Source organism: Miniopterus schreibersii, assembly GCF_964146895.1.
Source record: "Miniopterus schreibersii genome assembly, chromosome: 11".
In the NCBI taxonomy this organism is placed as follows: Eukaryota; Metazoa; Chordata; class Mammalia; order Chiroptera; family Miniopteridae; genus Miniopterus; species Miniopterus schreibersii.
The window spans coordinates 1,530,414-1,551,205 of NC_138111.1; the positions used below are offsets into that span (position 1 = coordinate 1,530,414).

Here is a 20,792-nt window from a genome sequence, read left to right on the forward strand (position 1 = left end):
GGGCGGGGCAGAGGGAGCGTGGAGGCGCCGTCGGTCACGTGACGCACCCCTTGGCCCCGGAGGCCCGGGCGGCGCGGCGCGGTTCGGAGACGCTCATTGGCTAAAGAGCGACGTCGGCCGGCGTCAGCCCCGCCCCCAGCGGCCGGGAGGTTGGTTGCGCGGCCGCCGGGGAAGGAGACGCTGCCCTTCCGCCGCGATGGGCTCCCGGGTGAGTGGCGGCCGGGCTGAGCCCGCCGGGGCCCGGGCCGAGGCTGGCGGGGGGCAGGCGGCCGGGCTCGGCCGGACCAGAGGGGCCGGGGCTGGGACGCGCCGCTGCCTGGCCGCGGGCGGCGCGAGGAGCGGAACGCGAGGTGCCCGGTGGGCGCGGGGGCGCGCGGGCCTGGGCCGGGCGGGGGTCGGAGCCGGGGCGCGAGGAGCAGGGGCGCCTGGAGGGAACCCCGGGGCTGGGGCAGCGCGGGGGCCTGGCTGGGGCTGCGCTAGGGGGCCCGGCGTGGAAGTAGCCGGTTCTGAGGACGCGGACATTGCCGGGGTCCAGGGCGGGGGCTCCGGGGCTTGGCCCGGTCCGGCCCGGGCGGGCTGCTGAGGTGTCCAGGGTGGCACGGACTGAGCCTTGGGCAGAGGGCGGTTCGAGGGAGTGCCTGCCTGGGTCACGGTCGTTGCTGAGGTCAAGGCCGTCCTGGGGACTGCTGAGGCCAAGAGTCATTCGCGGGATCGTCTGGGGCAAGGGCGGAGGTGCCCCGGTGGAAAGTGTGGGCATCGGGGCGGACGGAGGGCGGAACGGGTAGGTGGCCGCCCAAGGTTATAGGACGGGACAGGTGACTGCCCAGGTGGGGATGGCATTAGAAGTGTCCCTGGGGGGTGGGGCCGTGGCCTTGGGCGTATCATCACCGAGGCCTCTCCCTGGCCGGTGCAGGGGCTCGGAGAGAGCAGGTTGGGCTGGGTCTGGAGGCCCCCCTGGAGCGAAGCCAGCTCCGGGGTGGGAGTTGTCGCTCTTCCCCTCGGCTGGGGCAGCAGAGGCTGCTCTTGACTTTCCTGTGGACAGGTGCGGGGCCCCTCAGCCCTGTCTCACTCCCGGAGCCTGTGGTTCAGGGTCAGGCTCATCTTTATTGGTTTATGCCCGTGGGCCTCTTATCTGGGGACCCAGAAGTCCTTCAGGTGCGCCACGGAGGGAGAGGCCTTCGTCGTAGCAGAAAGCTCCGGGGAGAACACCCTTAGCCTTGGGATCCCCCAGAGCTGAGGTCACATCCCAGGTTGGCCCTTTCCTCAGTGACCTCGCTCAGGTCACCCACCCCTCCGCGTCTCAGTTTCCTCATTATATACAGTGGTTGTGAGAGTCCTACGGGTGACTAGACTCAAAGTCTTCTGTGCAGAGCCTGTCCCCAGGCCGGCCTGTAGTAAGTGCTTGGGAAATAGGGGGTGAGAAGGGTGGCCTGTGATGTTAACCCTGGCCCTGACCACTGGCAGTCACATAGCTCGATTTGCAGCCTCCTGATCGGATGCCTCCTACCCTTGGCATGACAGTTTCCTGGGCCTGGGGAACGTTTCCCTGCCAGGTCCCTCCCCACCTCCCAGGGCCCGGCCCTAGAGCTAAACTGATAGCATTGTCCTTCCTTCCCACTCACTGGGAATAAGCTGTTTCTTGTGCTGGTCCAGTGGCTTTGGCCCCCATCCCAAGTGGACAGGGTCTGCCTTGGCTTGTATATTCCTTCTGCTTGAGCTCCCAGAGACTTTGAAGGCATCCTTGGCCTGGGTGGTGGCAGCTGACGAGCACCCTGCAGGATTTTGGGGACTGGGCTATCTGTGGTTAAGCTACATATTCGTTGCTTTGCAGTGGGCAGTGGGGTACCCTGGGAGGGTCTCAGAAGACGCTAGGGGAAAGTTGCCCTTGTAGTCTGTGGTTCTGGGGCTTGCCTCTTCCCGCTCCACATAAAGTAAAGCGAAAGGGTTGCATTGAGCACAGAGTCTAAAGTCCGAGAGACCCTGGTCCAAGTTCTGACTCTGCCTCACACCCACCGTGTAACTTGGGACTCCTGACAGCCTGAGAGCCTCAGTTTCCTGGTGGGAAGTCGGCATGAGTGGGGCACAGGTAGAGAGCCCCTGTTTACAGAGTTGTAATCATTCAGTGAAATAACATATGTCAGGAACTCAGCACAAAAGGTACACAGGTGTGTAGTGGCCATAACTGTTTGAGGAGATGCCCTGCTGTTTTCATAACACAGTCCACAGGAAGTAAAACATTCTTAGCTTTGTGGGAGGTGGAAAAATTGTAATGATTCTCAGTCAGGGGCCTGACTCTTTAGAGGCCTGAGGTTTGTGTTTAGTAAAAGAGGCCATGACGTTTGAGAGCAACCTGTCCATCTCCCAGTCTCTGGATCTGCTTTTTGGCCAACATGCCAGAGACACTGCCTTCTGCTCCCAGGGCTCACAGTGCGCAGAGGGTCTGTGGGGCACTTGGCTGCTTTCCCGCTAGTGGGTGCAGAACGCTGGGGCCCGGTTCCAGTTGGCATTCCAGATAGACACTTTGCTCCTGCCTCATCCCCCAGGGCACTCTTGTGTGCCCTTCTCTGTGCTCATGTGCACATGTTTTTGTGTCTGACTTGGTCATCTGTCTCTCAGCTCTGTGGAGGGACCCTCTGGTATGCACATTCCTGTCTTTCTGCACCGTGGATGGTGCCTGGGACCCAGCCAGCAACCAGTTGAAGACATTCTCCTTGGAAACACTTGTCCCCAAGGGCTCTTGCCTGGGGTGTAGGCCCTGCCATGGCGTTCCGGAGGACCGAGGGCATGTCCATGATCCAGGCCCTGGCCATGACGGTAGCCGAGATCCCTGTGTTCCTGTACACAACGTTTGGGCAGGTAAAGATCGTGTGGGTCGTGGTCCTGCCCTTTAACCACTCTCATCCCCGAAACACTGAGCATCGGGAAGGCTGGGCCCTCATTATTGCTGTTCAGGCGTCCCGTGTCTCCTCTCTGAGCAGAGGAAGCAGGACTGGGTTGGGAGTCTAGGTCCCCCAGCCTGGTCTTTACCTGCCAGACTCAAATGTCTGTGCTGACCAGGTCTCTCGATACTTTCTAAAGCTCTACCAAGTACATTGCAGACTGGAGGGGCTCCCGGTCCAGCAGGCAGAGTGAGGGTGGAGTAGGGACGTGTACAGATGGGACAGTGGGCGGAGTGAATATCACCATCTTCAAGAAGTAATGGAGAAATGGAGCTGGCAGACCTGGGTCCAGTTTCTGTCCCTATTTTACCTTGAGCACATGTCAACCTGTGTGAGCCTCGGACTCCTTACCTGGAGGAGGAAACGCAGGTAAAGTCCTAGTGCGGTGCCTGGCGTAGTGGGCGCCCAACCACTGCAGCTGCTGGTCATGACCGATGCTGTTAGGGGCGCCTGCTGGACCCTGGGTGTTGCCTCGTTGGCATCATCTTCTTGCCATCCCCAGCCTTCTCTTTACATCTCTGTGGCCACATTTCAGAGGGGCTGGCCAGGCCCCTCTCTTGAGGTGGCTGTCTCCTCACTGTTCCTGGTTAACAGATAATCCCCCAGGTGCCTGAGAAGGTCCCTGTTCTTTTGCGCTCCCAGGGGCAGCTCTGCCTGCCCTGGAGTTCTCCTGGGGAGATGTAACCGGCTGTTTCCCTCTTTCCCTGCAGTCTGCATTCTCACAGCTGCGGTTGACACCAGGCCTGCGGAAGGTCCTCCTTGCCACAGCCCTGGGGACCGTGGCCTTGGCCCTGGCCGCCCACCAGCTGAAGAGGCGAAGGCGGAAGAAGAAGCAGGTGGGCCCGGAGATGGGAGGTGAGCATCTGGTCACGGTGCCCCTCCCCGTCCTCATGGCCAGAAAGGTCCCATCGGTGAAGAAAGGTAGGTGTGAGGTGGTGGGGAGGGAAGGGCCTGACCTAGAGTCAGGTCCCAGCTGGGCCTCTATTAACTGTGGGATCTTGGGCTAGTGACATCCTGTCTACACGTTCCTCTCTTCTGGGAAGCGGGGTTGACAGTGGAACCTGCTGTCCTGAGTCATTGTAAGGGTTTGGTGGCCTGACCCGTGTCCAGTAGGTGGCGGTTGTTTCCATTATCTGGGGACCATTGGGAGCACCTGGGTCCTTGTGTGGAAATGAATTTTCATTGTGAGTTATCGCAAAAGGGAAGTTTTATCTTTACACTGGGAAAAGGGAGCGTTTAGGTTCATTTAGAGCAGGGTGTGAGAAATGCTGATTCACTGGGTTTCCGTCTTGCGTTGGCCCCTGGGAAACTGGGAGCTACTTCAGCACCAGCCTCTCGATTGCCTTCCCTGTACACACCCCCCGCCCCACCCAGGTTTCACCTGATTTTCCCTTCTCAGCTTTTCTCACTTGAAAAAAAAAATCCTTGGCCCTGGCCAGTTTGGCTCAGTGGTTAGAGCATCGGCCTGTGGACTGCAGGGTGGCGGGTTTGATGCCCGGTCGAGGGCACATACCTGGGCTGCAGGTTCAATCCCTGGCCCTGGTTGGGGTGCATACAGGAAGCAGCCAATCGATGTTTCTCTCTCCCTCTACACCCCCACCACTCTCTAAAAAAGTCAGTGGAAAAATTGTCCTCAGGGGAGGATTAAAAAGAAATCTTCGATGTATCTTTAAAAGCTGTTGCCTGGAGTCCTTTTTGGAAGGAGAATTCCAGATCAGCCTCTCACATGGCAGCACAGGGCAGGCAGGGTCAGAGGGGCGGGGAGGTAGCCAGACTCAGGCCCTGTGCGGGTGACAGGGATGCGGTCGTGAGGGGCATGGGCCCAGCCTCGCCTGCCAAGTGCATGGCTTGGGGTGCTTTCTGTAACCTTGACTCAGAAGGTCAGGCTAGGCTGCAGATGAAGGGGGGAGGGCAGTCTGGAGGGGGAACGGCCTGTGCAGAGGCCAGGTGGGAAGCCTGCATGACCCCTGTTCTCCTGTTCTCACAGGCTACTCCAGCCGGAGGGTGCAGAGCCCCAGTAGCAAGAGCAATGACACCCTGAGTGGCATCTCCTCCATTGAGCCCAGCAAGCGCTCAGGCTCCTCCCACAGCTTGGCCTCGGTGAGGACAGGGGAGGAGGGGAGGGGGCCAGGGGTCCTGCCATGGCCTCGGGGCTCAGTCCTGGCTACTGAGTCAGGTTCAGTGTCTGCCCTCAGGGGGCTTATGGACTGGTAGATAGATAGGAGTAGAGATTTCATTCAGTCTTTCATTCATTCACTCATGCATTTGTTCAGTGGTCATCCATCGTGCAGGCTGTTAGAGGTGGTCATTGGTCACTTACTGAGGGCCAGGCATCGGTGAGAAAAGGGTAGACAGGTGTGAAGAGATGCTTTTGGCCCCTTGGGGAAGATATTTATCTATAAAAGTTCATTCATTCATTCATTCGACACTGAGCGAGCACCTGCTTTGTGCCAGGGAGTCTTCTAGGTGCTGAGGATACAGCGGTAAATGAGACAAAGAGAAGTTATTTTCAGTTTGGGAATGATTTTGGCTCATTCACTCATTTAGTTATTAATTCATTCAGTCAGGACTGAGCCCCAGTTCTGAGCTGGGCCTGCCCTAGGGGCCCAGGGGCGAGCAAGAGGTGGCTCTTGTCCTGGAACCTGCAGCCTGTCACGGGACGTGGCCACTTTTGGGAGAGAAGCATGGGTGACAGTGGGCCCTGGCTGGCCCATGTGTGTTGGGTGTTCCCTTCGTCTGCCTTGTCTGACTGGCAACGGAACCCCAGAGCAGGGAGTCGGCCCAGAGCGGGTTTTGTAGGAGGCCGCTGGGTTCTGGGTTGGGTGTGGGCCTCAGTATTTCCTCCCGCCTCCACAGTTTCTGTGAGGTGTCATCGGGTGCTTGGAGTTTGTGGCCCAGGTTGTGCTGAGGGCTTGGCCTCTGAACTCAGGGGCTGACTGCAGGGATGGTGTCTGGAGAGAGTGTGTGGCACGTGGTCAAGCAGTGGGGGAGCCTCAGGCCCCCCAGAGGGTTTTGGAAGGCCTCACCCTTGTCCTTGTGTCCTTGTGTCCTTGTGTCCTTTCGCTGCTTGGCGCCCAGATGGTGGCAGTGAACTTGTCCAGCCCCACGGCTGCGGGACCATGGGATGGCAGAGAGATGGAGGAGTCTATGACCACCAGTGACGGCAACGCCGAGAGCCTCTACATGCAAGGTACAGGCCAGGAGGTGGCCTCAGCTTTCCCGGGGTGGGGCAGCGGGAACCCGAGAGCCTAGGCCAGGCCCAGGATGCTTCTCCAGGTGCTGCTTTGCAGGCCCCTCCCTTTCCCTACCCCCAAACCCTCTTTCAGTGGTTTTCAGCCATTTCTGGGCAGGGTACAGTCTCTGGGAACAAGTCTGATCTGAGCGAGGCCTGTAAACTGACCATCCTCAGAAAGGTGACCAGGACCCGCCTTACAGTTCAGCCCATTCTTGTCCTCGAGGCCTCCTGCTCCGCCCTTCTGAGCCCCCCCTGAGCTGCCGCCCTACCTCTACTGGGGGCTGACTCCCCTTCTCCGCTGCGCTCAGGCATGGAGCTGTTCGAGGAGGCTCTGCAAAAGTGGGAGCAGGCGCTGAGCGTGGGGCAGAGGGGGGACAGCGGCAGCACCCCCACGCCGGGGGACAGCCTCAGGAACCCTGAGATTGCTTCAGAAGCACTTGCTGAGGTAGGTGGTCCCCACCCCGGCCATGGAGAGGTTGGTGGGCAGCCAGACTTTGGAAGACAGCCTGGCAGCCCTGCCCCCTGCCAGCAGTCACTTACCTCCTTGGACGGGAGTTTCTTCTGGACCAGGATGTCGGCCAACCAAGGAAAATACTTTGATAACGTGCTGAGCACGTGCCTGACACTTAGCAGTTGCAGCCTCTGTTAGCAGTTGGGTGGATCACATGACCTTTGTCTTTGTACTTTTTGGGGAGTGTCGTCCAAGTTTTCTACAGTGAACCTTTATTTCAATATCAGGAAAGATAAATAAAGTAAAAAAGCTAAAATAAAAACATTTTTGGCCTGGCCGGCGTGGCTCAGCAGGTAAGCATCAACCTATGATCCTGGAGATCTCAGTTTGATTCCCGGTCAGGGCACAGGCCCGGGTTGCGGGCTCCATCCCCAGTCGGGGGCGTGCGGGAGGCAGCTGATCAGTGACTCATCATTGATGTTTCTCTCTCTCCCTTCCTCTCTCTGAAATCAATAAAGACATATTAAAAAACAAAACAAAACATTTTTGTGAAAAGCATGCTAAATACATGTCCTAGGACAGATATCCACTGAAGCACTATCTTGTAATAGCTGAAAAACTAGAAATTGTTGTAATTGCCCATCAGCATGGGTCTGGAGTACTGTGCAGCCATTAAAAGGCTGACAAACAGTATGTGGGTTGATAGGCTGCTATCTTCGTGATATATCAAGTGAAAATACAACTTGTAGAATGTGTGTAGTGTAACCCGTGTGTGCGTTTTAGAGAGATCCATCCACGCGTCTGCAGCGCCTCCTGGTAACTGCTGGTGCGTGCGTGCATTTGCCTTCCTCCGACAGGTTCACAGGAATTGTTAGCAGTGGGGAAGGTAGAACAAGGCTTTTCTTGCACTTCCCTGTACCGTTTGGCTTTTCTCATTGTGAGCATTTGCTAGGGGCAGGCGGTGCATGGGTGGTGGGGTTGTGGGCGGCTGTTTTATTCTTCATACTTTTCCGTATTAAAAGTAAAACAAAATCCTCATGAGCTCCCGTGCTCTGCTGGAGCGAGGTCACATGGGAGGGGGCGTCTCTTTGGGGAGCAGAGATTATCTGACAATCTCTGGTGAGTCGGTTGGTGTTAGCCAGGAGATGGAACAACCTCAGTTGTTGAGAAAGGAGGGCGGTTAATCCAGGGGATTGGTGCACAGCATAGGGGGGCTGTGCCCAGAGCTCAGGTGCCAGGTCCTTCTCCTGGAAGCTGGAACCTAGAGTCATGCAGGGGCTGACCAGCAGGGGTTGTCCCCACTTTGGACAGGGTGGGACAGGGATGTGGTGTGAGGCAGGGGGAGGAGGGAGGGTCACTTTGCCTTCCTCCCACCCTCTTTGTTCCCCCACCTGTGCCTCTGTTGGCTGGGAGGCTGGGAATCAGAGTTTTTAGCACCAGGATGGGGACATGCCTGGCACAGCCGGTAACAAGCTGGCCTCCACCCCAGCTGGAGGCATTAGCTCAGAGGCCTCCCACACAGACATGGCCACCTGGTTGTGGGACACAAAGGTTGGGAAATGCCTGAGGTGCAAACAGGCCTCAGTGCCCTGGGTGCAGCTGCTCCAGGTCACCTGGGCATGTGAGCAGACAGTGGAGTGTTGGCAGGGAGAGTGGGGAAATAAGAGCACAGGCTCAGATCTGTGTGATGTGGACAGAGTGCCGGTGCCCTGGGTGGGATGCTGGTGCCTGCCATGTGATCCACCTGTAGTAGGTACTCGATAAATGATCTTTGTTGTCAGAATTATTGATGCCCAGAACCCTTCATCCAGACAGAACCACTTACTATCCTTCTAGACATTTTTATATGCTAAACATGTAAAAAAATTTTTTTAAATGTTTTTATTTCAGAGAGAGGAAGGGAGAGGGGAAGAGAGAGATAGAAACAATAATGATGAGAGAGACTCATTGATCGGCTGCCTCCTGCACCATCCCTTGCTGGAGATCGAGCCCGCAAGCCCGCATGCGCCCTGACCGGAAACCGAACCGTGACCTGGTTCATAGGTTGACACTCAACCACTGAGCCACGCCAGCCAGACTCTTTTCACTCTCTTGATGGTGTCCTTTGAGGCACAACAGTTTAATTTTGATGAAATTCAGTATCTATTTTTCTTTTGTCATGGGTGCATGTGGTGCCATAGCTAAGAAACTATTCCCTAACCAAGGTCACTTCACAGAGACGGCTGGCAGGTCGCGGCTAAGCCACAGGTCTCTGCGGGCCTCGTGGAGCGGGGTCCAGCCCTGTGGGGAACTGAGCAAAATGTCCAGTGGGCCTGGGGTGCCATGACAGGGGTCAGGTCCCTATGCTCCCAGGCTCTAAGTGGTGAGCTGGTCCACTTCACCTCCTTGCGTTCTCTGTGAAATGCGGTCATAACAGTCCCTGCCTTTGAGGGGTACCAGGAGGCTGACCTGCGAGGTGCCGGGTCACGGCAGGCACTCGGTGAGAGGCAGCCATCTCCATCGTTACTGTCCCCTCTGAGTTCCTCTGGTTCTGTCTCCCCAGCGGCCTCAGGCCTGAGTCGCCCTTGTCTCCTCCCCCGGGTTTGGTTACGTGCAAGTGCAGGATCTGGCAGCCTCTGTGGAAACAGTCGGGCCTGCCTGTGCCTGGCCCGTTGGACCAGAAGAGCCTGGGGTTAAAGGAGCAGTGCCCCCTCCTTCCCCCTGCTCTGGCCTGGGGGCTGAGGGTGTCGAGGAGGTCGCTGGGCCCCCAGCTGCTGCGTGTCCAGTACAGTGCCTTCCCCGACACCCAGCTCTCTGGGCTCCTGACACTCTTAGCACAGCGGTAATGATAAAGTACACTAAATGTTCACAGAAGCTAACATGTCCTGGTTGTCACCGTGGGCCAGTGGCCTGCACACCTTCCCTCCTCCATGGTTCCCTAGGGCCCTAGGAAGTGGGCATTCCTATCTTGGTTTACAGGTGGGGACACCGAGGGGACAGGCTCAGCATGTTTCTTGCTCCAGGTCACAGTTTGGAACTGGTGGGGCCAGGTCTAAGCCCGGGTCAGCTTGGGTCTGGAGCAGTGCTGCCAGTAGGAAGTTTAAAAGTTTCTAGAGACCACATTAAAAAGCAAAAGGAAACGGGTGAATTAACTTGAATAATTTATTTTGTGTAAGCTGGTGTATCCTGAACTTTCTCATTTCAACACGTAATCAGCATGAACAGTCACTGGGGTTGTTTGTTTATCTCTACCTGGAACTAAGTGTTTGAAATCCAGTGTGTTTATACCTTTGGCACATCTCAGGTGGGACTGGCCATACTTCAGGGGCTCTCTGGCCAAGTTGGCTCTTGGACTGGCAGCTCAGGTCTAGATCTGTGCTTTCACTGCGGGGTCCCAGAGCCTGCTCCTCTGTCCCCAGGGGCTGGGAACCCATTGTTGGTGAGGGAAGGGGCCGTTGGCATGGAAGCTTGGGGGGCCTGGGTTGATGGTCGCTGTTTTAACCACAGCCTGAGTCACAGCGAAAGGAGTTTGCAGAGAAGCTGGAGTCCCTGCTGCACCGGGCTTACCACCTGCAGGAGGAGTTCGGGTCCACCTTCCCGTCCGACAGCCTGCTGCTGGACCTGGGTGAGCTGGGCCCCACACAGGCTGCAGTGGGGTGGGGGTGGGGAGGCAGTGAGAGAACCGGATGTGACTCCTCAGTGTGTCAGGCAAACCAGAACCTCAGCCCCCCTCTGATCTATTGCACAGATGGGGAAATTGAGGCCCCTGGAGGAACAGAGGCGTCCCCTGATATGTGGCAGGCAGGAGCAGAGCTGGGATGAGTCCCTGGCCCTGTACCCTTGGGAGCAAGCCGTGGGCTTGTGGCAATGTCTCCCCTGTTCCATGCCTTTGGTTTGAGTCTTTTCCTGTGGCCCTGGGTTGATGGAGGGGATGGCTCACAAGATCAGCCCAGAGCAGGCCTAAGGGACAAGAACACAAGTCTTGCTGTCACCCTGCACCACCGGGGTAAAGGGACATGACATCACCGAGGGAATGAAGTTATGCCCCCAGCAGCCAGTGTTGTCCTAGTGGCTGCTGGGCACCAGACCCTTGCAGTGAATTTGACGACTCCCAGGCTTCCCCCTGTGTGCTGTCAGCCCCCAGGGGACGGTAGGCTCCTGAGTGTCCAGCTCCCCGGCTCTACCAGTGGTGGTGACACAGACCCAGCAAGGGCTGCCCAGGGGGACACGTGTTCCATACCTCTCCCTGAGCAGCTTTGCCTGTTGGAGGGTCCTGTTTCCTCGGCTCCTGGTGTGGCTGAGGCTGGTGGGGCTTTCAGGGTCGTGGACGCCGCCCGTTGGTTTCACAGCCTTTCCCAGGTGCTTCTGAAGCCCTGAGGGTGAGGAGGGGATATCGAGTGGGTGGCTCGTGGACTCCCTCAAGCCCTTTGGTGTCAATGGCTAAGTGTCGGCTTATCAGAGAGGGCAAGCGACCTCCCCTGAGGGGCCCAGGGGCCACCAGGACTCCAGGTCCCGCTGTGTGGCCGTGGGCAGGACCCTCCAGCAGCCTTGTTTCCACACCTCACTGTGCCCATCTCCTCGGACATCTCAGGGTTGAGGGAGGCCGTTCATCCGAGGCGGTGGGCCCAGGGTCTCCACGCGCACGTGCTCAGTGATGGGGGCGTCGTGCTGGTCAGCGCCACCGCCCGACTCGGGTGCTCAGGCCAAGTGCGCCTCCGCTCAGCCCCCTCTCTCCCCAGAGCGGACCCTCATGCTGCCCCTGACCGAGGGCTCGCTGCGTCTGCGGGCGGACGACGAGGACAGCCTCACCTCGGAGGACTCCTTCTTCTCTGCCACCGAGGTGACCGGGAGGTGGGGACACACAGGGCGGGGTGGACTAAGGCCGGGCCTGTGCGGCGCTGGGGTGAGCACGGGCGTGGGAAAGGGCGGCCGTTCCATCCGCCTGGAGCAGAATTTGGCAGCCGGCACGTACTGCTCCCCGGGGACTGCATGCAGTGCTGTGGGTGGGGAGGCCTGAGAAGCCGGGGGTCCTGGCTCCTGGGGGGGGGCAGGGCTCTTCGCCTCTGCCGGCTCCAGCCCACTCAGACCTTCCTTCTCTGTGCTGCGTGCCCGTTGCTTGGCATTAGTCTCCTGCCATGGCCATGCATGTCTGGCCCAGCTGTCCTGGCCTGGGTGGGAGACACGGGCTCAGGTCCAGTAGATGGCCCCTTCAGGAAGAGCCCTTGGAGACAGGACACTGAGGGCCAGAGCTGGACTTGAACCCAGGCCTTCTGCCTCGGGCCAGTGTTCCTTCTGACATCCCCTCTGAGAGGTTGGCCTCTAGGTGTCCCTGGGCATGGGGGCCCTCACCCCTGGGATGCTGCTGACGCAGGCTTTGACTGTCTGAACTTTTCTCTGCCCCCCCCCAGCTCTTCGAGTCCCTGCAGGTGGGAGATTACCCGATCCCACTCTCCAGGCCCGCCGCCGCCTATGAGGAGGCCCTGCAGCTGGTGAAGGAGGGGAAGGTGCTCTGCCGGACCCTCAGGTGAGCACGTGGACAGAGGGCAGGTGGGGCAGGCCCTGTCCCCCTTGGAGGGAGCCGGAGCAGCCAGCGGTCTTGGTGAGGACTCAGCTGGGCCAGGCTCACTGAGGACCACAATGGGCTGGCAGCTGCTGCCCCACCTCAGAGGGCCTAGGATCGCCCCAGGTACCCAGACAGGCAGGTCTGGAATTAACAAGGAAAAATTAATACAGTTAATTAACAAAATAGCAATACTTTGTGCTTGTTTTAAGTTCTCAGAGGGGTCCAGCCACAGAAACACAGTGGGCCTTGAACCTCAGCCCCGTGTCTGAATACAGGCCCTTTTGTGGTATTTTTAGGTTTCTTACTCATTTTAAAAAGATCTAACATTTTTTAAAAGTAAGCTTTTATTGATTTTTTATTTTTTATTTATTTTTTTAATAGAGGAAGGGAGAAGGGAGAGAGAGAGAAACATCAGTGATAAGAGAGAAACATCGATCGGCTGCCTCCTGCACGCCCCCGACTGGGGATGGAGCCTGCAGCCCAGGCACGTGCCTGACCTGGAATCGAGCCATTGACCTCTTGGTTCATAGGGTGACACTCAACCACTGAACCACCCTGGCTGGGCTTTTACCATTTTGAATTAATTTTCCTGTGTGGTATGAAACTCAGAACCTGGCTTTTGGTCCTGACTCCACATTTAAGTTGTGTGTGTAAAGCTCCGACTGAGATGGTTGAAAGCTGTAATCAAAGCCCTATGATTGGGCTAAAGGGCAGCCAGACCCAGTGGGTGGCAGCCCTGCCCTGCCATCCTGCCACCTAGAAGTAGTTCCCCATTTCTGTCCCTTGCTAATTGGGCCCTAAAAGAGGCCAAGGTCAGCCCGACCCCCAGTGATAGACCTGGCAGCATCCCCAGGGTTATGGAGGCTCACATGTCCTCCAGGAGCATCTAGTAAGCCCCTTCCTTTGGTTTGGGGGAGACTGACACCTAGAGGAGGGCAAACACCCGGCCAAGGTCACACTGCCAAGCCAACCCCCAGGGGCATCACTGGATGGGCCCTGTAACATGACCGTTTGCTTCCCCTCAGGACAGAGCTGCTGGGCTGCTACAGTGACCATGACTTTCTGGCCAAGCTGCATTGTGTGCGGCAGGCGTTCGAGGTGGGTTGTGGTGCAGGCACCTGGGAGGGTGGAGTGGGGGACGGGGGCAGGAGCAGGTCTCCTGTGGGCCTGCTCCCATGCCTGGCCCTCCATGGCTGTGGGGGACGGCTGCTGGGCAGCTCACTCCCTGTCCCCCCCAGGGCCTCCTGGAAGACCAGAGTAACCAGCTCTTCTTCGGGGAAGTCGGCCGGCAGATGGTGACAGGTCTGATGACCAAGGCTGAGAAGGTAGCTGGGGCGAGGCTCTTCTCTCAGGTTTTCTCCCTCTCACTCTGTTTATTTTATTTTTAAAGTCCTACCTGAAATGAAGCTGCGGAATCTGACTGTCCTGCAGGGAGCTGGGAAGGCTTTGGGGTTTTCCTGTGCTAATTCTGAAAACTGTGGACCTGTATTGCTTTTTATTCCTGATTACAATATAATACAGCTCTACAAAACTCACCAATTATGAAAGGAAACCGTAGAAGGTCTCCCTGAGCTGCACCTGCCGGAGGGAACCCCTGCCCTCAGTCTGGCGTGTGTCCTGCCCAGTTGCATAGACTGTAACCCTTGAACCGGGCATTAATCTCCAAGGCTCGGGCTGTGCCCGCGCCCTCTTGTGCAGCCTCCTTCCTGTTTCCTTGCCCCTGCAGTTATGCCCACCAGTTGTGCCGCATCCCGGTGCGTGGCTGGCTGGCCATGGCTCATCTCGTTCTCCGATGGATGGGCATTTGGCTTGTGCCTGGTTTTCATGGTCACAGACACCACTGTTACAGTCAACCTCTTACAGATCTCTGTAGGTGCATGAGGTTTTCCGGTGGGGCAAAGCCCTGGACGGGGCAACGCCGGGTCCTCGGTTCAGACCTTGAACAGGCAGATCTGGCCGCATGCTTCAGAAATGCTGAACACCTTCGGGCCCCCCGCAGTGCAAGAGTGTCTCTGTACATCCTGGCTGGTACTAGATATTCATCATCTTTTTTTTATTTTATTTAAATCCTCACCTCAGGATATTTTTTTCATTGATTTTTGGTAGAGTGGGAGGAAGAGAGAAAGAGAAGAAACATCGATGTGAGAGGGACACATTGGTTAGTTGCCTCCCACATGTTTCCTGACCCAGGCTGGGGATTGAGCCTGCAGCCAAGGAATGTGCCCTTGACCAGGAATCGAACCCAGGCCCTTCAGTCCATGAGCCAGCATGCTTGCCCACTGAGCTGGACCGGCCAGGGCAGTCTTTCATTTTTATTCTATTCAGTTTTTATGTTTCTTTGATTGTTAGTGAGGCTGCATAAGTTTCTATGTCTTTTGGCCATTTGTGCTTCTTCTCTTTGATGGGTTTGAGTAAAGCTCTTTCTGAAAAATTTTTAAAAAATCTATTGATTCTTAGAGAGAGAGAGAGAGAGGAAGGGAGAAAGGGAAACCTCAAGTTGTTCCATTTACTCACGAATCATGGGCAGATTCCTGCATGTGCCCTGACTAGGGATCAAACCTGCCACCTTGGCACATCAGGCCGATGCTCTAACCCACTGAGCTCCCCGGCCAGGGCTGAGGAAAGCTCCTGAGTACCCCTTTTCCCCTCAGCCCTTTCTCCTCACGTGCCAGAGTAATGGCTCCGAAACCACCTCTGACCTCGTCACCCAGCTGCCTGGTACCCTCCACGCTTCCCCTGCCCTTGGTGTGGAGACCGGGCTGCACTCGGGGCCTCCAGCATTGCGCTCTTTGCCCTGCCCTGTCCAGGCCTCTGGTCTGCCCTGCCCTTCTCCCTGATTGGGCCTGCCTCACACACTGCTCCGGGAGTCTTTGTTAATGTTAGTGTAAGATGCACATGGGAGTGTGAAGGTGTCTCTCTAGGATTGAATGAATGAAAAGATGAACCGCTGTGTATCTGGCACCCAGGTAGGAAGTGGGACATATACCAGTATCTGGAAGCTCCCCATTCCCTGCCCTCCCCCTCTTCCTCAGCCAGTTGTCTTCTAAGTCTCGCCAGCCAGCCTTATCCCTAAGTTGGCTTCACCTGACTCATCCCATAGGACCTGCGAGCCCTTGGGCTCACCCTGCCCAGCATGGCCCCGTCACTCTACATCCTGCTTGTGGGTTGCCTTGTCAGCTCCACCCTGCCTGGTTCTTGGGCACCTCATTGATCTCCTGAAACCTCAGTATTCTTTGTAAAGTGGTCATAATACCAATGTCCCTCATAGGACCGTACTAATTAAATGAGTTGATCCGTATTAGATCAGTCCCTGGCCGTACTAGCTCGCCATGTCCGTAAAAGCACATCCACACCTGCAAACTGCCCAGCTGAACCTGAGTCCCCGGGAGTGAAGAATCCGTCCTGAGTCTTAGCACCAGCAGCTGCAGTCTTGTCTTAAACGCTATTCATTGCTGAGGTCCAGGCGCTGGGCTCATTGTGTTATGTGCATGAGTTCCTGACTTCTTCAGAAAAGCCCTATGCACGTGGGGCCATAGCTCCTTCCATTTCACAGGGAGGCTTAAGGTCATAGAGATTTGGGTCTTTGGCTGCCTGATTCAACCTCACGCCCTCACCCATCCTTCCAAAGTGAGCTCCTACTGCAGTGCGTGCGCACCTCCTGGGAGGCAGTGGGTGCTCAGGAATGAGCTGGGCTGAGGCATTGCTCGGATCTGCCATGGAAACATCGAGGGGCACGTTGAGGCGGGCAGGAGACCCTTCTTGCCTCTCTTTCTCCGTGGCTGCTGCTCAGGGATCAGTCCTGACCCTGCCTTGCAATGTCCCCACCTATGGGCCAGCCTGTCCCTGTAGGTCTAGTCCAGCTGGGTCTTTGAGTTTCTGCTATGACCAGAACAGACTGTTTCATTCCACAGAGCCCCAAGGGCTTCCAGGAGAGCTACGAGGAGATGCTGAGCTATGCTCTGAGGCCAGAGACCTGGGCTACCACACGGCTGGAGCTGGAGGGCCGAGGGGTAAGTTGGTTTGTGCTAAGCACTTGAGACTCTGAGCAGGGAGTGGTGCCTGTGCCAACTCTGCCTTGATTCGGGGGGGCTGCTACGAGCCCCCAGTTTCTGCCCAGGTCCAGGCTGGTAGAGGGATGGCCCCAGCTGCACCGTCGCAGAGCAGGGATGTGTCTGCTCACCCATGTGGCTCCCTCCGGCCTCAGTCTTCCTACCTGGACAGTGGTCCTGCAGCTTGGGCCTGGCTTCAGGGCAGCCTGCCTCTCGCAGGTGGTGTGCATGAGCTTCTATGACATCGTGCTGGACTTTATCCTCATGGACGCCTTCGAGGACCTGGAGAGCCCCCCGTCCTCGGTGCTTGCCGTGCTCAGGAACCGCTGGCTGTCAGACAGCTTCAAGGAGACGGTGGGTGGCTGCCCGCACACTCACCATGACCCTACGCATTGGTCTGGACCCCTCATCCCTCATCCCTGGCTGTGGGTGCCGAGACTGGGCTTCCCACCCATCAAATAGCAGTCACCCCCCTGGGTAGGCTCCCCCCCCCCCCGCCCTGGAGAAGCTCCCCAGAGACCCGTAGCTGTCCCCGGCAACACTGGAAGCCAGTGTCCTGTGTGTCGTCCTTCCGCACGGGGCTGTCACTTAACTCTGCTCAGTCTGTGCTGGTGCAAGTGCTTTTCCGTGGTGATGCATCTTCCTACTAAATCAAGTTTCATATGGAAAAGAGGCAGAGCAGCAGGAGAGCACTGGGCTTAGGGCCCCTGCAGGCAGCCGAGCTGTGGCAGGGGATGGAGGGCTGGGCTGGTCTTTATGGGCCATTTCCAGGTGGTCACTGTGGATCCCACTCCAATGAACGAGATGGGTGCTGGCTCACGGCCATTCTATAGATCAGGAAACGGGCGCAGAGATGGTCAGTGGCAAGCCCCGGGGCGCACAGGGGTAAGGGTTAGAGTCAAGGTTCAGATTTACAGGTATCTGATTCCCAATTGGGAGGGGCAGCAGAGCTCAGGCACCAGCCCCGTCTTCCTGTTGGGGGTACGGCTGGAGGATGGGCAGGGGCCACCTGCCCAGCCTGTTATTCCGGCTCCCATTGGGTCCCATCTTTGGTTTAGGCCCTGGCCACTGCTTGCTGGTCGGTCCTCAAAGCCAAGAGGAGGCTGCTGATGGTGAGTGACCTGACGGCCCCAGCGAGCACTGCGTGGGGGCTTTGGGTGTGGCACCCAGCTCAGCTGACCCTCCGATTGGGGTGTGCTGACCCCTAGTCAGGGCAGGACAGGGCAGGGTGGGAGGAGAATGGGCTGGTGCAGAGATGCCTTGCTGAGCCCTCAGGCCTGGCTGCACCTTCAGGCCACTTGTCTGGCTAGTACCTCTCCCTTGACCAGGCACACCTTCATCTCGCCCGCAGGGCCCAGCAGAGTAGGACACGGGGAAATGTCGAGGGAATCAGCGAGGGGAAAGGGCATCCTTGGAGGGCGGGCACAGGCAAGGTGTGGCAGCTGGCTTGGTAGAGGTATCTAGGTGGGGGCAGGATGCCTCTGGAGCAGGCAGAGTGGCCTGTCCGCTGTCAGGCTGCCGTTATCTGCACAGGCAGGTGGCGCTGGCTGCTCTGTCTGGGCTGCGACCAACTGTTCCTCTTTGCCAGCCAGGCTCTGGTGCCCAGCTGATACCAGCTGCTGCCACCACACACTCAGCACTTCCTGTGCTCAGCCCACCCAGGCCCTCCTTGTGCGGTCCTTACAGCAGCCCCGAGGTTACCCCCGTTCTGCAGAGGTGGAAACGTGGCCTTCCTTTGTCACTTGTCCAGGGCCACCCAGCAAGGGTGTGAATGAGCCAGACCTCCCTCTAAAGCTCAGCTCACACGGTGGCCCCAGGGTCGCAGCCTCAACCTTGCTGCCCCAACAGGTGCCTGATGGCTTCATCTCCCATTTCTACTCCGTATCGGAGCACGTTAGCCCCGTCTTGGCCTTTGGCTTCCTTGGACCCAAGCCCCAGCTCGCTGAAGTCTGCACTTTCTTCAAGGTGAGCAGGGAGTGCTGTGGCCACTGCTCCTTCCTGGGCCCGGCCTGTCATGGCCCCTGGGGTTGGGTCCAGAGTGGAGTGAGGGCCTCGGCCTGCTCCTCAAGAAAGGGCCAGTGGGTACCTGGAGAGAGCTGTGCTCCCTTCCACTGGGAGCCAGCCCAGTGGGTGTGAGGAAGCCCTGGGAGGGCCAGAGCCCAAGGACAAGAGACTTGGTCAGGGGAGGGCTCTGGGGGTCTGGAGGCCATCAGCGCTGGGCAGGGCCTCTGCCCAGGTCTCATTCCCGCCCTGTGCCCCAGCACCAGATCATGCAGTACCTGAGGGACATGTTTGACCTGGACAACGTGCGCTATACCTCGGTGCCGGCGCTGGCAGAGGACATCCTGCGTCTATCCCGGCGCCGCAGCGAGATCCTGCTCGGCTACCTGGGGGCGCCGGCAGCCAGCAGTGTGGGCCTGAACGGCGTGCTGCCCCAAGAGAATGGTCCCCCAGAGGAGCTGCAGTAGAGGGTGCGAAGGCTGGGGAGGGGTGGCTGCTGGGGCCGCATCCACGTGGGAAACGGCAGAGACAAGGTGCCTCCTCCCTCCTCTGGGTTGGCATCCAAGGTCCTGGGCGTCTGTGGCCATCAGCAGCAGCAGAGCCCAGGCCGTGGTGGCTGAGGGTAGTTGCCCTTAACCTTGCCCCACCCCCATCATCTGGGAATCCCCAAGGCCTGGAGCGCAAACTTCCTTGGAGAGGGATGGAGCCCCTAGGGGTCCGCCTGACTGTCCTCGGCTGTCCCTGGGGAAGCAGAGGCTGGACCAGTGGCCAGTGGGACAAAGTAGTGAGAAAGAGAGAGAAGGGTGTGAGGGAATTGGGTTAGGCAGAGCTGGGGTGCCCTGAGTGTGGGACTCGGCTGCTGACGAGTGGGACTAGGAGGGCAGAGGTGGAAGGTGGCAATGTCAGGACTCTGTGGTGAAGGTCACCAATGTCCTGAGTTAGAAAGAACGTGGGCTGAAAGGCCTCAGCATCCAGGCACATGGCTGGCCAGTCCTGATGCCTCCACCACCACCCTAGAGAGTTTGCAACTCGAGAGAGTGAGGGCAAGGGCCTCAGAGTGGGGCTGTGACTCTGGTGGACAGAGGAGGGACCTTTTCTTGTGCTCACATCTGGGCAGGGACTGGGCACTTGACAGACGCACGCACCAAACCAGGACATTGTCCTCTGACATTCCTTGTCCCTGTAGAGCCTGTCATTTCTCCTCCCACTTCTGCCACCACCAAAGACAGGAGGTGGGGCTGTCCTCCAGCCCCACCCACCTCCCTTCTGAGCCCGAACGCCCTGGGTGGTGCCAGGTGCTGAGCCGGAGGCTCTGACCGGGAGTTATCTCAGGCCCATCACTTGTGCTGCCACTGGCAGTGGCCCCAGGAGTGAGGGGCCCAGGGACCATGTCGGGGAAGGGAGGAAGGTGCACAGCTGGACCAGCTCCCCAGCCTCACTGGGACAGAAAACTGCCCAGCATTGGCCTTCAGCTGGACGCACAGATGCTCAGAGTCAGGCAGCTGCTCTGCAGATGGGGGCTGTCAGCGCTTGTCCCATCATTGTCCCCCATCCATCTCGGTTTCTGTCAGCCCTGCAGACTCAGTTCTGTGTTCTCACTTCGGTGGGATGTTTTATTTATTGCCTTAACACTTTATTTTGAGGCTGTGCCCTGTCCAGGTTGAGAGGCCTGCAAGAGAAATCCGCTTCTGGTTCTCCATGCTCTGGATTTGGGGACTAGCTCCTCAGGCGGGGTCCCTCTCCCCTGAATGGCAAAGGGGTCCCAGGGGTTGAGTGATCTTGCCCATGGGGGTTGGGAGGGAGATGTTGGGCGTGGCCTATGGTCTGTGAACCCACTTTCCTCCTGGAACCCCCTTCCCATGCTTCCCCAGACTGGAGGAGGGCTGTGCACTAACCCAGGTTCTGGCTCCAGACCCACCTCTCAGGCCGAGGTCAGTGCAGTGCCCAAGCCTCCTGGGAGGTAAGGACCGTGGCCCCCCTCCCTCCCAACATTCCGTTCATTTGCACTTGCCCAGCGCTGTGAATGTAACCTTGGACTTGGACCTGGGCCCTGCCCACACGGATTTGCTCTCACATCGCACAGAAGTGGCATTTTCAGTCTGTCTTTGTTTACACTTCCATGCACTGCCTCTGGCACCTGACCTGTTGCAGCTTCTGACTTTTGTAAGGTAGAGTGTCTGTGCATTGACTTGGGTCAAATAAATGATGTAAAGGATTTCCTTCCGAGTTGCCACACTGCTGGGTGCACTGCTGTTGGATGCGTGTGTGCGTGCTACTGGGTACATGTGTAGCCAGCTACTTCCCGGGCCAGAGTTGGGGACCTGCTCTTTGGGGTATAGTTGGTGGAGGTTTCAGGAGGGGAAGGGTCAAGGGTAGCCTGGTCGGGGCTGTGAGTCCCCTTGGGGCCACTTAGCCTGGTAGGGGCCACGTGGGCCCTGGTGGGGAGGGGAATATCCAGTGAAATGCTTGAGGGCACAGATGTGGGTGGGCACTGGGTGTGGATCAGCTTGGGCAGCATGTAGGTGAGGTGGCTTCCCTCTGAGCCTCTGTCCACATCTGCGAAATGCAGGTGTTG

At 57.9% G+C, this 20,792-nt stretch overlaps 1 protein-coding gene across 2 annotated transcripts; it reads left to right on the forward strand.

Annotated features, from left to right (window-relative positions):
* The first annotated feature begins 109 nt into the window (after nt 1-109).
* On the forward strand, nt 110-20,432 carry MIGA2 (mitoguardin 2). 2 transcript variants are annotated; one of them, XM_081151848.1, is made up of 16 exons: nt 110-208; nt 2,617-2,856; nt 3,650-3,860; nt 4,927-5,039; nt 6,018-6,129; nt 6,483-6,619; nt 10,112-10,229; nt 11,344-11,444; nt 12,013-12,128; nt 13,193-13,265; nt 13,406-13,492; nt 16,079-16,177; nt 16,436-16,570; nt 17,275-17,328; nt 18,065-18,181; nt 18,478-20,432. In XM_081151848.1, the coding sequence occupies exons 2-16, from the start codon at nt 2,761-2,763 to the stop codon at nt 18,682-18,684; spliced, it is 1,776 nt and encodes a 591-aa protein (XP_081007974.1). In that variant the 5' UTR covers nt 110-208; nt 2,617-2,760; the 3' UTR covers nt 18,685-20,432. The 2 variants fall into 2 exon arrangements, with proteins under 2 accessions (XP_081007974.1, XP_081007975.1); XM_081151849.1 differs by lacking the exon at nt 17,275-17,328.
* The last annotated feature ends 360 nt before the right edge of the window (nt 20,433-20,792 follow it).

What these genes read in the sequence shown, in the direction of transcription:
- MIGA2 (XM_081151848.1), top strand. Translation starts at nt 2,761, where the DNA reads ATGGCGTTCCGGAGGACCGAGGGCATGTCCATGATCCAGGCCCTGGCC. An exon ending in CGAGAGCCTCTACATGCAAG is followed by an intron (nt 6,130 to 6,482) that starts GTACAGGCCAGG and finishes CGCTGCGCTCAG; the next exon opens with GCATGGAGCTGTTCGAGGAG. An exon ending in TGATGACCAAGGCTGAGAAG is followed by an intron (nt 13,493 to 16,078) that starts GTAGCTGGGGCG and finishes TTCATTCCACAG; the next exon opens with AGCCCCAAGGGCTTCCAGGA.